Consider the following 17,139-nt stretch of genomic DNA (forward strand, 5'->3'; position numbering starts at 1 on the left):
TTTATGGTATGAGCACACATCACCACGCAGCTCGGTCAAGATTTGATTTACATTTCATCAGTGTTGCCCAGCCTACATAGTTCTGAGGGTTTTGAAGGAGTTCAGCTGTAGAGCTTTGTAGCCATGACTCTTGCAAAGGATAAAATTTTGGTTCAGTTTCAATTAATCAAACGGGATAGGGCCAATGAATGTGTGCACTACCAGCAGTGATGGATGGGTGGCCTCTTTATTTTGAAAAAATAACTGAAAACCGGAAGTGGTGTCTCCAAGTCCGCGTGAATGTTAAACTCGAGCACGCTGAGCTTCTGCAGAACGGGTGAGAAACCATGGAGCGCAACAAGACGCGTTGGAGAGACTCACCAAGCCGACGGGGAGAGCGCCAGTTTCTGATCTGTTTCTGAGTCACTTTCACAGGCAGCGGACGGAATCTCCTTCACCAGCAGGTGCGCACCGACGTTTCCCAGGCGTGCGTAAATTTACCGTACGGAAAGAACCTTGTCAAGAAGTGCTACCAAAGAAGGGGAGGAGAGGATCGGAGTAAGAGGCACAAGGCAGTAGAAGGCGATCGCCTGGTGGATAGACATGCTCTCAAGGTTATTTTTGTCCGCACATTCGATCATGTCACGTTCTTTGTGAGAAATGTCGCTAATGTGCGCTGCGTAAAACCCCTTGACTGCTTTCATGCCATCTCGTGCCATCGCAAGGAAGAGTTAGTTTTCTTCCGAGGAACTGAGAGCGGAGCTGAGATTATACTGAGGAGGAGGCGGAGGAGGCGCAGGGCTACAGCTGCGAAGAGAACAGTTAGGAACCATGGTGAAGTTTCATAACTCGGACCTATGGATAGCCTGGATGGTCCTGTTCTTCATGGAGGGTGAGTTGACCAGGAAACGTCACACATTTACAATTTCCAACACCATAGACACAGTGGAATGCATTAATAATAATATAACAATAATGAATAATAATGTAATAATAATGTACATCTACATCATTGTTGCAAATCAAACAAACAAAAAACAGATGGATGTGGAATTAATTTGTGTCACCACGGGCTCAACTTCTCTCCAAGAGCGCGTGCCACAGCCATTTGATCCCTCCCCTTCTTAATACTTTATGTTTGGATCATCAGGCTGTCAAATCCCCGGCATTTCAACAAAAAAAAAACTACAGCACAGATTTAGCAGGACTTTTCCTCCCAGTAGGTCCACCACAGTCGCCTCGTCGAGCACTTTTGATTGTGGCGCGTCCGTAACAACGCGAATATCGTCGTTGCGCGTCTCACACGACGCTTGGAAATGCGCCCGTATGTGTTTATATTCACGAACGACGCTACCGAGACACGAGAATGTAGCACAGCGGTGTGTGTCTGTGTTTTGAAATAGAAACGGAGCAGACGGTGGAGGGTTGCGCCCGGTAATCCGCCCGATTAAGGAGAAGCAACGTGGGGAGCAGGGAGAACAGGAGCGCATTCAGCCCCTCTGGAAAATCATGACAAATTCTAATAGTAAATAGAAAAATGAATCGATATGCACAAAGTTTGTTGACCTTCCGTTACGTTTTAGCAACTCTCTCGTAGTAATCGGGTATTGTGCAGTTTTGATCAAGCCTTGAGTTTCTAAAAATGAAAAAGAGAAGAGAAAAGGTTATTTACAGCTAAATAGACATGGCATCCACACACACAAACACCGGATAGTTAAATAACCGACAGCTGTGTTTAATAGCTGCAGTCTTTCATTGTATCACATAGTTAAAGTCCTCTTTTTCCAGAAAATAAAACCCTGAAGAAAAAATACCAGACTGCCAACTGTGACCTCTAATAGCCTCTTGTCAAGTAACAAAAGCTCTTCCACTGAAGCACACACACACACACACACACACACACACAGAGCAGTCTGACATGTCAATTTGGACAGAGGCAGATTGAATTTAGTCCTGATTGCCTAGGTGTTTCACTCCGCTGCTCACTTATTTAGCTGTATACCTTAGCAGCTACAGGATATATGTTGGTTTGTCAACTTCACTCAGGCTGACACATGCAAACACACACACACACCCACTCACACACACAAACCTACATTCCCCTGAGCTTATTTGGGGTGATCAGTCTGTCTATTGTCTGATAAACTGCCTCAGTGTGCCCTCTTAATCCGTGTGTCCAACCAGTTAAGAAAAGAACTTTGGCTTCTTCAAAAAAAGCAGGATAAGTTTTGATCAGGTTGCATTTGTGAGCACAATGAACAACCCTTCACATGCTGGACCGTTTTCTGTCCGTCCTGTGTCTCAATGTGTGGAGCTCTGGTGTTTCTCTGAACACAATCTGATGCAGCAAACTCACTATTGATTGTGGACGCTTATTTTGGCTCTTGATACTGAGCAGCACTTTTCACCTGTCACGCGTTGTCACTAGAAGTATTGGATCTCTTCATTAAGGACTCTTACACAATGAAATCTGAAGTCTCCGTATTTACCTCTTTGCTTTGGATGTGCATTCAAAAGGTGAACCCCTTTAAGACCTTAACGTGTTGAGGAGACGTGTGGCAACATCCACCAAACCTTTTATTTGTCCGCCTGTTGCAGATGGAAACACAAAACAATAATGTGTTGTCTTTGTTTTAAAGGCACCTCACAGTAAAGTGATGTAATATTTTTTGTTTATTTTTCCAGATTATTCTAGATTCTAGATTGAAAGAGTGGAAAGTTTTGAGTAACAGTGAATGAGTATAAGAGGAGGTCGAAAGTTGACAATTTCATGGAGTTCATATCAGACCCCCTTTGTACTTGAAACATTAGTCAGAGGACATGCCACGTCAGTCTTCAGCCATCAAACCTCCCCGGTTCCACATAAATATTGCATCCCTCCTTTTCAATTAGCTTCCATCTACAGCCAAGAGGACGCGGGTCTTTCAGATCTGCACTGCGTCGACTGTTTGAAGTCTTCAAGTTAGAAGAATGAACAGTATAGGCTCTCTGCTAATAAACTGATTGGTTCAGCTGTTGTCACCCCCCCCCCCCCCTCCCAACCACCACCTCCTCCCCCGGCGACACCCAACACAGAGCTACTCTATCCGTGCCCCGCTTTAACGATTCACCCGGAACAACCCTCAAGGGTGCAGTGCTAGGCACCAATTCTGGAGGTCCAACAATCAATTTTGGTAAATGAAATTAAAGCAGAGGTGATGGCTCTGAACTTCTCAACTGCTGCTGTTTGTTCCGGTTGCCTGCATAATAGATCTTGTAGGATATTTCACATTTGCATACAGTGAAATGTTGAGTTTAGCCACCAGGCTTTCATCCTGCTGTCTCTGTTTGTTTGAAATGGAGTCCAGTGAGGATGAGGAGCTCATTGGAATTCAAGTCGGCATCAAAGCCAAACTTTGTCACCCTTGTTTTACTTTACTGGTGAGAAATGACAAATTAATTCCAGTTCGTTTGTTGTTTACAACGTCTCCAATTTAGTTACTCAATCAATCCGTCGTAGGACAGCGAGCAGACACCCAGGTGTCTGAGTTTTCCAGAGCATACTGAATATGATGGTGCCTCTCCAAAGCAGCTCTTCTTCTTCTTCTTCTTTTTTTAGGTAGGTAAAGAGAGAACACAGTGTAATGCTGCTTCTTGGCTTAGGAAGACGGATGTATGTATTTCTAAATACACACACATATGCATGACATATTTCTATTAATGAGATTTTCTGTTTCAGATATCTATTTTGTAGTTCCTGAATTTCACTAAACTCCAATTATACATTCACAAGTTATTTTCACAAACTGCACAGTTCTGCATGCATCAACAAAGTGAAAACAAAGGTGAAAGGCACAAGTGCAAAAACTAGATATTGTAATATAACATGAAACACAAACAAAAGCTACACTGAAATATCTATATGTACTTTGGCAAATTTGAATTTGGCATTGACAAGAACACCCCCCCACCCCCACCCATCCCTCATACTCGGATGTGTACTTTGCTGGTTTTGTGGCAGATAAATGTACCTGACAAGTTTGATGTTTGCAGATAATGTTAGCTTTCATAATTTAAAAAAAAGTACTACACTTCTACAATCCATCCTGGAAGAAGCCTCTCTGTTAATAAACCCTTCTAATGCAGAGTGCATGCGATAAATAAATCCCGTCCGTGTCAGTTTGATCTGATAAGCAGCATTTATTTTCCTTCCTCTCTCTCCGCCTGCTGCTAAAAAGGAGCAGCTGGAACATGAGTGTTGGACAGATGGAACTTTCCACCTCGATTATTTTTCTCACTAAAAATAGCATCTCAAAAAATTAAAAGACCTCTGGGACCGCTTGCAAAGTGCATGTTCATGTGTGCATGCGTATGTTTGAGCGACAGAAGAACTTCAGACGACGGGGTCCTCAGATGACGGCGGCGGTGGCGATGGCGGCAGCCATCCGGGGACTGTGAATGAATAAATGATGGGCAAATATGTGGAGGAGAGAGAGAGACAGACAGACAGACAGGGAGAGAGGGGGAGTCAGAGAGAGAGAGAGACAGACGGACAGAGAGAGAGAGAGCAAGAGAGGAGAGAGAGAGAGAGCTGCTTTCGCCCGGTCCCACAGTCTCTTAAGCACACATTAAGGGAGGCCCCGAAGAGTCCACATGTGGCTCGGCAGTTGGCCAAGCATCTGGGGCAAACATCTGATGTGGTCAGTTCACAGAAGTTTAGAGCTTTGAGGTTTTGGAGTTGGTAGCACCTTTAGTCAGAGTGGCGAATGAGGGAGTCGTGAGTGAATCATGTGTGTGTTGGGAGCACGGTGATGCTCACATGATGATATAAGAGTGTCGGGGAAATGGGATGTCACCTACTCATCTGGAAGCACTCTGCTCACCTGTCAAGTGTGTTTCAGATCCAGGTTTGTGCCTCTCGACTCTGATGTTGCACTCAGGGAAGATGGAACGAAAATCAGTGTAAGAGTACAATAAAGATGGGAAAGAAAATTATTACAGTCCTTAAAATGTCATGTCTACTTCACACTGTTAAAAAAAAAAAGAAGAAGTTGTTTTTACGGAAAAAAACTGGCAGCTGTGGTTGCCAGAAAAATACTGTAAAAAATACTGCAGAATGTAAACCATATTACAGAACAAACTGTAAATTTTACAACTTAAAACTGTTATCATTTACAAAATAACATTGTAAAATTGACGCACTGAACTGGTAAATTCAACATCCCTTTTCAGCCAAATTAACATGACCATGCCACCATTATTTACAGCCATTTTTACTGTACAATTTACATTTGGTGGTTGCTTATTTTACATGTAATCTTGTTTAATTTCACTGAAAAACTTTGGTCACAAGACATTATTAAACTGTAAAAGCCTCTGCAGGCTAGATGATGTAACTCAAAAATAGACATAATTTATTCACATATGAGTCTACATGCCTTAAGTGTGTATAAAATGATCTTTGGTCCATAGCATTCTGTCACAGTATTCAGATGAGACCATCTCTTAGCTTGATTTTGCTTTCGTGTGTGTGTGCGTGTAGCTCATACATATTTAAAGCGGATGTCTTCCTTATGTCGTGGCACCCTGAAGATTGTCTCCTTGAAATGAGCAGTTTTGCTTTGCTGGCTCTTGAGGTTTGACAGGACCTTTGCTGACTGCACTTGCACATCACATCAGGGGATATCTGGAACATAAAGTTACAAAGTTGAGGCGCTAAAAGAGTTTTGGAAAGATTTAGTGGAAAAGCTTCAGAAAAGGTCTCTAACACTGAATCTAGGTTAGTTTGCTGTTGTAAGCAGGCTGTAAAAAAAAATCTATTCATATGCTATTTTCTTTGTTTTAGCCTGGTTTATACTTAAAACATAACTTGAGAGCACTGGGAGAGCGCATTTCTCCACCAAGGTGAAATTCCAGCCCCGGTCACTTTCACCTTTGTGCCTTAATTAAAACTTTGTGCACACTGGTGTGTGTGTGGCTGTCCTGTCAAGCGATGGGATGGTGACCATGAAGGAGCAGTCGAATGTGTGCGTTGTGGTGCAAGTATCACTTCCTGTGTCCACAAGGTGGCAATAGAGAAAACAGCCTGGCAATATATCATGTTTCTATACATCAATACAGTGTAAATTTGATGGAAATCAAATAGTGTTGCGTCAGGCTTACTTCCTGTAATGACCAAGTAGACCTATGTCTTAGATTCAACTTGTAGATGTCTTCACGCAATAACTCAGCGCGTGGTTTTTAGAAAGATCTGACTACGTGGGGTCCAGTTACAACAGTTTCCTTTTCTGTTATGAAATTTTGGAGAATTGACAGCCTCACCATGGTAACACAAACAAACAAACAAATAAATGAACAAACAAAACAATAGCAGTTGTCAGAGTAACCGTTACTTAGTTTTTGAGATGTTTCTCACCAAATTTGAGATATATCAGGTGGAACTGTGAGGATGAGTTTATTATCTTGTAAAAAAAAAAAAAAAAAAGTGATTTATTGTTGCCACCAGGTGGCACTATGACCAATGTACCCCAAAATTCAATGGGTCCTGCCTTGGCCCATTCTTCACCCCTCCACCAAAATTGGTGAAAATCTGCCTCATTGTTTTTCTACAATCCTGCTGACAGACAAATGGCATCAATCAACATTGGTGGAAGTAACAATTATTGACATAATACTACCACTACTAATAGTAATACAAAGAAAATCTCATGGTGAATGGCGTGGAAGAGCGTAGGTGGAAATGTGCTGTTTTGATCCAGACCGCTGTACGTCTCCATGATGCAGTTACATTATTAGCGAGGTTCACGTCAGGCACGAGACGCCTCAAACTGGAGTTTTCCCACAACGTCTACTCGAACAAGGATAATTATTGTTTCTTTGCACAGAAATAGTTGATACTTACTCTGTTTCACACCAATATCACAAAGTCTTTGAAGAGAAGTTCAAAGATAATTTCCCAGCATCAAAGATCACACCTTGCGATTAAATGAATACTTTCCTCTCCCAATTTAACATCATGAGCCTGACAGAAGTGTTAGCATTGTCTGTATCTTGAATGTGCCTGTCTGTATTAATCCTTTATTCTTTCCAAAAGGAAAAAAACAAAACAATACAAAAAACTTCACATCATTCTTTGTGTGTGTGTGTGTGTGTGTGTGTGTGTGTGTGTGTGAGCGAGCAACTCTCAATCGGCATCTGCCAGAGCGTCATTACGTTGATCTCTGGAATTACCAAGAATAGTCGCTGTGTTTATCATTGTAAGCCTTTATGAGCTCAGATCAATGGCAGAGGAAATGCTTCTGTGCACACATTATTCCCACAAGTGTGCATGTGCGTGTGTGTGTGTGTGTGTGTATGCGCGCTCGAACGCGCTTGTGTCCTCATATTCCCGCAATAGTGGATCCCTAAGGATGAAGGTTTTCCCTGGACTGTAATGACCTCATAGTTTTGATCCACCAATCACAGCCCTCCACATTCCAGACAATCACATTTTCTATTTTGGCTCATTAGGCAGATTAATGCTAAGATGAAGGATGAAACGTAAGCTGCTCCTTTTTTATTTTTTTTCTGCTTCTACATTCATGGATCATCTCTGATAGTCACAGTTTCTTAAAAATAATTTAAAAATATCGACACATTTTGAAAGAAGCTCTGATACAAAAAAAGGTTAATGTGGAATGTTTGACCCTGAATAGTTGTTTGTACTCCCTGATTACTTAATTTGTTCCGTGGATTTTGTGGATATTTCAGACACTGACATTATTCAATCTCCTGTCACATGTTCTTGGCACTCTTCCGTATTTTATCGTAGTTCAGAACCTTAAATGTCAAATCTCACTAACAGACCTTGAAAATTTTATCCAATTTGTTGCGGTGATACAATCTTAACAATATCTTCAAAAACAGTCCGTGATGCCAACAGTAAACCATTATGTGTCAGCCAAATCTGAAGCAGTCACATGTCAAAGATCTGAACAGAACGATAGTTATCACAAGTAACCGGACAGAAATAGATGAGATGATCCCAACTCAGCAGTTTCAGGGAATAGAATCAGTAAATCAATGATGCAAAGTCATATATTTTATTCACAAAGCAGTGATTTCATTAGAAGTGAAAATATGAGAGAAAACTACTTCGCAAACCTTTTAGCCTCGGACACCCACCAGTATCAGTGAACGCAGACAATTCATAGCCACGATCGCTTAGGTGTCTTCAGTTTTAGAGGAGCTGCAAGCACTCGACATCGCTATTTCCAACTGTACTCCCTGGAGCTCTGTAGCCATGCATCACTAATTTGAAATGGATTGTTTATCGATGCTCACACTGACTAAATGACCTCGCAGCACTTGATGAACCCAGCAGCTGAACTCACTGGTGTCACACTGAGAGATAATGCGGATCCTGTGACTGTGCTCTGAGTACAGGATGTTGAATGGAGTTGTCTTGGTCAGATGATCGTGCATGCTCTAAAAATACACTGTGGATAATTTTATATTCTATCCATCTATTTTCTATACCGCTTATCAGTTAAGGGTCGCAGGGGAGCTGAAGCCTATCCCAGCTGACATTGGGCGAGAGGCGGGGTTCACCCTGGATGGGTCACCAGTCCGTCGCAGGACCATCAGGAGCAATTAGGGGTCAGTATCTTGCTCAAGGATACTTGGACATGGTCACCGGGGGAAGCGAAGATCGAACCAGTGACCCTTTGGTTGCTAGACGCTACCACTGAGCCATGCAGCTCCCAATTTTATATTCTAGAGGAATGTAATTTTGTAAATTGCTTGTGTCCACTCATGGGTTGTTAAAAGATTTGGGGCTCACAGGTCTGGGACAGGATGTTGGGGAATTTCACACTTGCTGCTTAAAATTCTCGGATGCACTGTTCCTCAGTTATGGTCCGATTACAGCTGTGATTCTCACGTTTTCGTACAAATCCTTCACACAGGGTTGCAACAGTACTATGAGACACTTTCAGAGTGTGACGGTTGTCTCAGAATGGATCACCCTTAAAATAAACCATTTGTACTCATGTGTAATGCGAGTCTAGCAACAGTCGCACACATTTTTTTTTGGATTCTCAACCAACTTGTATATTTTTTCTATTACCTTGCATAAATAAAGGCACGTGGCTTGATAACATGTCAGTTTCATTGACGACAGTACACAACCCTCAACGCATGGCATCAGGAAAATCAACTGTGAGGAAGTACTGCATGATTATTGTTATTCATTTCTGAATCTTAGAGCTAACCATATCACCTCTACCTTGGTTGCATGAAGCTGCACAGCGTTTTGTATTAAAAGAGCAAAGTTATACAAAAAATACATTCATTTTTAATGTATTCCATTTAATTTATTTGACCTGTAGGTCAAGTCTTAAGTCTTCAAGTCTTAAAACGGGCGTAGGAGTGCAAATTGCTATGGCAACCTCATTCATGTTTGGAAAAACCCGATTAGCATAAAAGTAAGGTGGTCAGAGTTGTGGGGCAGAGAAACAGCTTTATAAATCAAAGCAGTTTTTATTATTTGGAAATAAAAAAAGGGAGAGGATCAAAATGCAAAGTCTTGATAGATTTTATAAAGTAAATTAAACCAAGTGCTCCTGAAAGAGAGAGTCCAAACATCAGCCATTCGTATCTCCTCAGTCAAATAAATCCATGACAAAATGTTCAATCTGAGTCCAGAAATACAGAAACAATGGCAAACAAATCAGTGACATGCTGAACAGAGGATGGAAGAACAAGACTATAAATACACCGAGAACTAAATCAATAACTCCACAGGCCTGAGACACACCAAGGTGGAGCAGTTGATGAAAAAAGAACAGGAGACAATGGAAGTAAAACTGTCACACATGAGGATACACATCCATTTTCTATTTTCTGTACTGCTTCTCTGTTAAGGGTTGCGGGGGGGCTGACATTGGGTGAGAGGCGGGGTTCACCCTGGATGGCTCGTCAGTCCGTCGCAGGGCCATCAGGAGCAATTAGGGGTTCAGTATCTTGCTCAAGGATACTTTGACATGGTCACCAGGGGACATGAGGATCGAACCAGCGACCTTTCGGTTGCTCGAAGGCCGCCCCCACATGAGGATACAGCTTTCAAAATAAAACAGAAAATAACAAATTCAAAGTTGATAGCTCAAATGAGACTGTGACATGAACTCATCCTGATCAATTCCATGTGTGAATAGAGCCGATTATTGTTTGGAGAATTTACAGCGAGCGAGGGGGTGGGTTGTTGACCTCTCTGTTATGCGTGTGAAACTTGAAAACAGGAAGAGGAAGGGGAAGAAAGAAGGGCATCTCAGGATAATGCCCAGACTTAATTCTCTGGATATTTTCATATGAGAAAAAAAGTCTGCTGTATTAGTGTCCAACATGGTTCACACACACACACACACACACACACACACACACACACACACACACACACACACACACACACACACACACACACACACACACACCAGTAGGAACGCGGGTTTGGTCGGAACAAAATCGCATATAGTAATGATCTATCAAGGCCTGCTGCCCGTTCCTCTGCTTAGATTTCCCTTTTTTCATCGCCACTCAGGTACGGAAACAGAACCACAACTTTGATTCTAGTGCAATCCTCTGCCTCTTCACCCTCACAGCTTTATAAATCCTGCATCTTTGCAAAAAAAAAAAGTGAAAAAAAACTTGACATTATCTGCCTCTTTTGTATCGCTGATGCCTTCTCATGCAGCTTATTGAGTGTAAATGTAAAATACAGCAAAGAGAATAGAAGGGAACCAAAAAAAAAGCGGGACAGATTCTCCTGCATTAAATATGCCCAGAGCTGTTCACAGCCATAGGTAATTCATAAACTGGCTGTTGGGTAAATCCCTGCTGATTCCTTTGTACTTCCTCTCTTATTCAATGTATATTCTCTTAAATCTATTAACTTTGTAATTGGAGTATTGAGAAATGCAGCAGCAGAGGTAGCAGGGTGGCTGAGAAGAGTTAAAAGTAGCCATCTTAACATGAAATCCTGATTGATGCAGGAATGTGAAGACATCATAAAAGAGAAAGAAAGATGAGAGATGTTGCAAAAGTATTACCCAACATATTTTTGCATTTATCTGACAGACGGCAGTAGAGATGGATAGAAGGCAGAAGTTTAAGAGGTTGACACACAACAAAGATCGCTGTAACCAAAAATAAGATATTGCAAATATATATTGCGCATGTTTGGGTTCATCAAATGTCGTCGGGTTCAGTTTCATTGCTGAGTGGCGTGTTTGAGGCTTACAGGAGTCCTTCTGTTTTTTAGTCACAAATGTTGCCCAGATGTCCAGCAAACATCGGACTTCAGTAGTGGTTTAAGTCTTCCCGCCCTGTCATGTTATTTAACTTTGATTTTGTTTGAATTTAAACAAATTCAGCGTTCAGAATGTCTGTAATCCTGTGGGTTTAGTTCGATTCCTGCAATTGTGCTCTCATTGTAAGAGTTCCTTTGGAAATGGGCCGAGACCGCTCGGGAAATGTCTTCTTGTGTGTTTTGTTGCGCTTCGGAGCTCAGACTCAACCTCTGACATGAGAAAGTGCATCTTCAGAAAGTTCAGTCCTAATCCTGAGCTCACCCGTCTGATGTCAGAGGAAATGTGGCAGCTCACACAGTGACAAGTTTAGCACGTTGAGATTTTCATAAATGATTTACATTTGTACGTTGATTTGATGCATCTTCACAAGCTCCTCCCATTCTCCGTTTAGAGCGTGCGTGTGTGTGTGTGTGTGTGTGTGTGTGTGTGTGTGTGTGTGTGTGTGTGTGTGTGCGTGTAACCAGCTGTCCTCAGCACAACTTTTACTGATCAGATGTACCGTAACACATTTTCATTGAAGGTCGGAAACCCCAAGTCTTAGCTAGCAGCTTCTGAAGTGCAGCGGTTCGCACCATCAGACTGGCTGTTTTGTCCTCATCAGACCACCATGACTGCTTTAGCAACCGATATGAGAAAACAGACGAAATGCTGTGCCTGCCTTCATACTCCAATTTCTTTGGCAATTGCTTTGTTATTATAGCTGATATACCAGATCAAAACTTTTAAAGTGAGAGACAATAAAATGAAATAACACTTCAAGTATCATATGGCTACACAATAAAACATTAGAAGATCCAATAAGTCCGATATTAGTGTGTGAGGCCTATGCTGCAAACACGTAAGTAGACCAGTGGGAGATGACCTGGCTTTTCATCTCTAGGTGTGACACACTCTCAGTACATGAGTGTAAGCTCCCTGTTGGGGAGATTGTGTATCAGCTCAGTGGGGTTTCATTATGTGTGCGTCTTGTATATGGTGCCCAAGAGACTGGGTCTCTTGCTGAGTGTCATCCAACTTCCTTGGTTCTCCCTTCATAATGTCTCGATCCCTCTACTGTCCTCTCTGTCCTTACAGCCTGCATTTGCCTTCCCCTTACATCACTCTCTCCAGTTCTACTCTCACTGTCTCTTTCCCACTCTCCGTCGCTCTCACTGACGCTCTTTCACACACTCTAAATTCCTGTGTCTCTGTCTCTTATTCTCCGTCCACCCACACATTCAGTCGACACACAAATGACTTTCCAGGGATGAGACTGAAAAGTGGTCCCCCGGTTGTCTTCGCAGTGAACGAATGAGCATGTCAAATCTGATGCATGTGAGCAGTGAGGAAGAATAGCGAGCTAAAGCATGCTGAGAGAGAGACAGAGACAGACAGACAGACAGAGAAAGAGAGACTGACAGACAGACAGACGAAGAGAGTTGCATGATAGAGCTCTTCTGTGCTTTGCTACAGCAGACTTCCCTTTAGCTGCTGAATCTAACAGGATGGCCACATTGCTTGACCAACTAGGGAGGACACACACACACACAGACATACAGGTGCATCATACCCACATACGCATACAGGTGACAAAATATCTCTACATGCACACGCACGTGTGCGCGCGCACGCACACACACACACTGGTACTGTTTCACAGGACTGCTGCACTTTACATATTCACAAGTGTTTTTGTTATCTGTATTTGGGTTGCTTCTTCCTTACACTAACTCTGCATCTCAGTTCTGTGTGTGTGTGTGTGTGTGTGTGTGTGTGTGTGTGTGTGTGTGTGTGTGTGTGATATGGGTTTACTTTTTAACAGGTTACTATTTGTTTCATTTCTATAATGTCGATTTAGGCTTGTGAATATCTGAGTGTGGCCATTTATTTTTTAGACACTCAAAATGTGTGTTCTTCGATTATTAAAAGGTAAAGTTGTAGAAACTCATGGTGAAAAAAGATGATTTTATTTTACAAATATTACACATGTAAAAACTACATTCATGATCATGAACGTTGACATTTCTCCGTATTTTTTTTCTTCTTTTTACCAATCCTGAATAGTCTCAACTTGAAGCTGGCTGGTCCTGTTCCCATTATAGTTTTAAGAAATATAAGATAGATATAATGGATATAAGAAGCAACAACAGTTGGTGAGTTTGTGAGTTTGTGACCGTTGGCAAAGAAATGAAGCAAGAGGGTAACTGGGTATCTGTGAATAACTGAATGACAAAACACAATTTTTACCTGAGTACATTTTTTTTTTAGTTAATTGAAACTGATCATGAAAATTAACCATTTTTCATTGTAGTGGATTTTGCAGCTGCGTCACGAAGTCTACAGCAAGACCTTCTTGTGACGACCTCATCAGCGGTGTTCGTCTAACAACAGAATAAGGGGCATGGATGTCAGGGGTACCATATGCCCCACCAACTTTTAATCCCAGCCCTCCTCTGTCTTATCTGTTGCCCTCTCGGTGGGGGCAGGGAAGCTCAGTCCAACCTGCCCCTCTGTACTTATTCTAAGTGCTCCGTTTGCAAATCGCTCAGCCCCACACAGTTTTGGCAAAATATGGCCAGATTCACCAACCCTCACGCAACACACACATAAGAGCATGGACACACCTGTCCAGACATATTCACTGACACACAGTATCATAATACTGCACTGGCTTAACAAGTCAGTTAATCCTTGATCAGAATTTCTACTCTTTTCTTATTGGTGTAAGTTGATCAACTGTGTGCTTTATCTGCAGTTTTACGCTGTATTTTTGTCTTTTTTTCCCCCAATGATGCCTCCGGCACTGCTGATTACCTGGTGGTGGAGTTTTCTGCACCTAAGCGATGAACCTGAGGCTGATGGGTTCTGATCGGCCTTCATTCATTCATCAAATCACTCTAAAATGTTTTTGAACGCCTCATTCGTACACAGAATAAATCTTGTTTGTCCACAGCATCCATTTGCATTTCTGTAAGAGACAGTCAAATAATGAAAACCCAAACTGGATACAACTCTATTAAGCATGTGAAAATGAAGAAAGACAGCTGCTCGTGTTCAACCGGGTTCCGGGAGAGTGTCGATGCAAAACATAAAGATGCATAACTTGCACCGTGCATGAAAAATATCTCCGCTGGATTGAAAATGAATACATAATAGCAGACACAAAAGTTCATGAAGCTCATCATGACATAATGGAACATTTCACCTTTTGACCTCATATGCCAACAATAATTAGGTGAGCAGGATGCACTGTTGGGTTCGTACTGTAGAATTATTATTCGCAATTCCTGATCAGTTGGAAAAACTACACAGACGGTATGACATCAGTGTAGTATCTCTCATTTACCCAGTTATTCTGATGAATCATATCAGAATTAAGTCGATAAAATTATAATTGAATTAAATATGTCATCGTTATAATATGAACCAACAAATAAAATAAAATATAATAATAATAATAATAATAATAATACATTTCTTTTTAAAATTTTCACAGAAAATGAGTCATTGTCTGAAGATGCTTGTGTAATTTAAAGGGCATTACATGCATTGTTGCTGCAAAGATAGAAAACATTGAGATTAGTAGTTTTATTGGTTTTACCCAAGATTTAAAACACAACTGTGCGCGAAACGTTGTGTGCATTCTAGGCCTCTTGGCCAGAATGAGAATCTTTTCCCTGGTGACACCTTTCAAACCTTTTAGTTTTGGTTTCGTTTTTTTTGTCTTTTATTTCTCACGGAGCTGTGACTCATGTTACTTGCCTCGCTGGCTGAGCCGCGGCCTCTGATCGTCTGACCCAGCTTACCTGCTAAGAGGTGATTTGTGAATATGGAACAATGTGTGTAAACTATTGAGCCAAGGCCCAAATCATCTGCTAAAACGGGCTTTACAGCAGATTATGTTGTTGTCATTTGGTCTGTGACCCTGGTTTATAGATTATAGATAGCTTTGGCCATGTTTGATCAGTCCAGTGACACACAAGCAAGACCTTGCATGCAAACACACAGTCAAACACGAATTGTGTATCTGTCACTTCAGAGGACATTACACAGATGCAGTGTTTATGGTGAACTTAGAGGCCGGGAAATCTGAAATATTTGTAGACGAACCATGAGAGCTTAACTCAAATTGGTGTGAGCTCTTCAATAACGTGCCTTTTTTAGCGCTTCTTATTTTTGTGTGCGTTTAATCAGTAGTATTCATGGTATTTGAACATATATCTGTAGACGTGGTTACATTGTTTGTACGGGGTTCCATGTATTGGCTGGTAACTGGTAGTTTGTATTTAACTGTTCCATTTTTTTTTTCTATTTCTTACCAACTGGAAATGGGTAGAAAGGAGGTTCACAACAGGTCAAGTTTTATCCAGGCAGCCTTTAATCTTGCAAAGGACTTTAAACTCACTTGGTTAAAAACAACAACAACAACAACAACAACAAAAGCACATAAAACCAATACAAACTCATCCAAGCAATAAGACAGGAAGTACATGCAGTAATGCACGAACCTAAAAGGGTACCTCTTTTTTCCAAGATCAACAGTGGACTGGATTTGAACTGGTTTATCATCCAGAGGTGATAGTGGTGTCAGATCATATAGCTTCCTAGGAAATGCTCTGCTGCTCGCTAATTTCCTCTCCATTGTTGGCAGCCGGCGAGCGGCCTGTGATCAGAAGGCATGACAGGAGAGCTCCATCAGGCAGGCTGAAATCAGACAGATATGATTGTGGGAGCTTGTTAGCTATTTATATGCTAACAGAAACCACTTGAAATCAAATCTGACTCCAACAGGGCGCCAGGATGTATGCAGTGTGATCAGATTTTCTGATTTGATTTGATATTCTTGGAGCGACATTGTACGTGTGTTTTTGATACTAGTCTGGAGAGCCGGACATGAAAGCACATGAATGCCAATGATACATCATCTTTTTTTTGTTTTTGTTTGTAAGAATGTTGTTTAATAGGAGGGCCATCAACGTCATCCATACAGAAGCTTTTCTTCCTGGTGTGAGCTGATTTTAGAAGAAATGTCCATTTGATAAATGCGTGTGATGTCACAAGTAGCGGCGCTCACTGCGGTTACACTGAGTGACAGAAAGATGAGTGGCAGCAATACAATTCAGCATCAGAAAAATGTGTCTTTTCTAGCTTTTTTTTTAATATTACTAAAAATAAACACAGCTATCAAGTCAATTAGCTCCTGCTTTCACAACGGCAGGCTTCTTCAAATCGCTGTGGCTGTTGTTTCCTGTCAGGGGCTGTTGCGAGCTTTGGCTAAATGTTCAGAGCACCTGCAGAGCGACATATTTGGATCAGATGGTGCAACATCAAGACTTTAATGTGAGTATTTCCCTTGAATCAAAATTACAAAACCAGATTCTTTGCACATGCAAATACATGAAAATGAATATGATTTTTTTTTTATAAGTTTGAATATTGTACCGTTAGAAGGGAAAACTGCACAAATTTGCACACTTACAAAAACAAATACAGATTGTATCAATATGGATGACAAACACAGATCTGATAGTTGTTTTTTTTGTTTTTTTTTACAGGTTGCAAAACATTACAAGGGAGTCCACAGTGTTATAAATCTCTGCTCATCAAAATCTTTTTGAAACATTTTTAAATAACGGTGAATAAGTTTTCAACTGCAATGATATAATTTTTCTCTTGCTTTTGTAGTCAACCAACAGTAGCCATGTTGCAGGATGTTTGGCCGCTTTTAACGATTACGGTTAGGAAAGTGACAGTGATGCATCTGCTTTTTGTGTTTAGCACTTTTTAAAAAGAGGCACTGAGAAATAATTAGAATCCTGGAAGACACAGTTCAGAATGAACTGTTGACAATTATTTG

At 41.3% G+C, this 17,139-nt stretch overlaps 1 protein-coding gene across 2 annotated transcripts in view; it reads left to right on the plus strand.

The window, feature by feature from the left end:
- Positions 1-249: 249 nt before the first annotated feature.
- igsf11 (immunoglobulin superfamily member 11) overlaps positions 250-17,139 on the plus strand; it is a 97,143-nt gene continuing 80,253 nt past the window's right edge. For both annotated transcript variants that reach the window (XM_086215869.1, XM_086215870.1), the window contains exon 1: positions 250-871. In XM_086215869.1, the coding sequence (XP_086071995.1) occupies positions 811-871 (61 nt within the window). In that variant the 5' untranslated portion in view covers positions 250-810. The remainder of the gene's footprint in view (positions 872-17,139) is intronic.

The sequence above is a fragment of the Aulostomus chinensis genome, chromosome 10 (genome assembly GCF_037954235.1).
Source record: "Aulostomus chinensis isolate RoL2024-O1b breed Wild chromosome 10, RoL_Achi_v1.0, whole genome shotgun sequence".
NCBI classification, from domain to species: domain Eukaryota; kingdom Metazoa; phylum Chordata; class Actinopteri; order Syngnathiformes; family Aulostomidae; genus Aulostomus; species Aulostomus chinensis.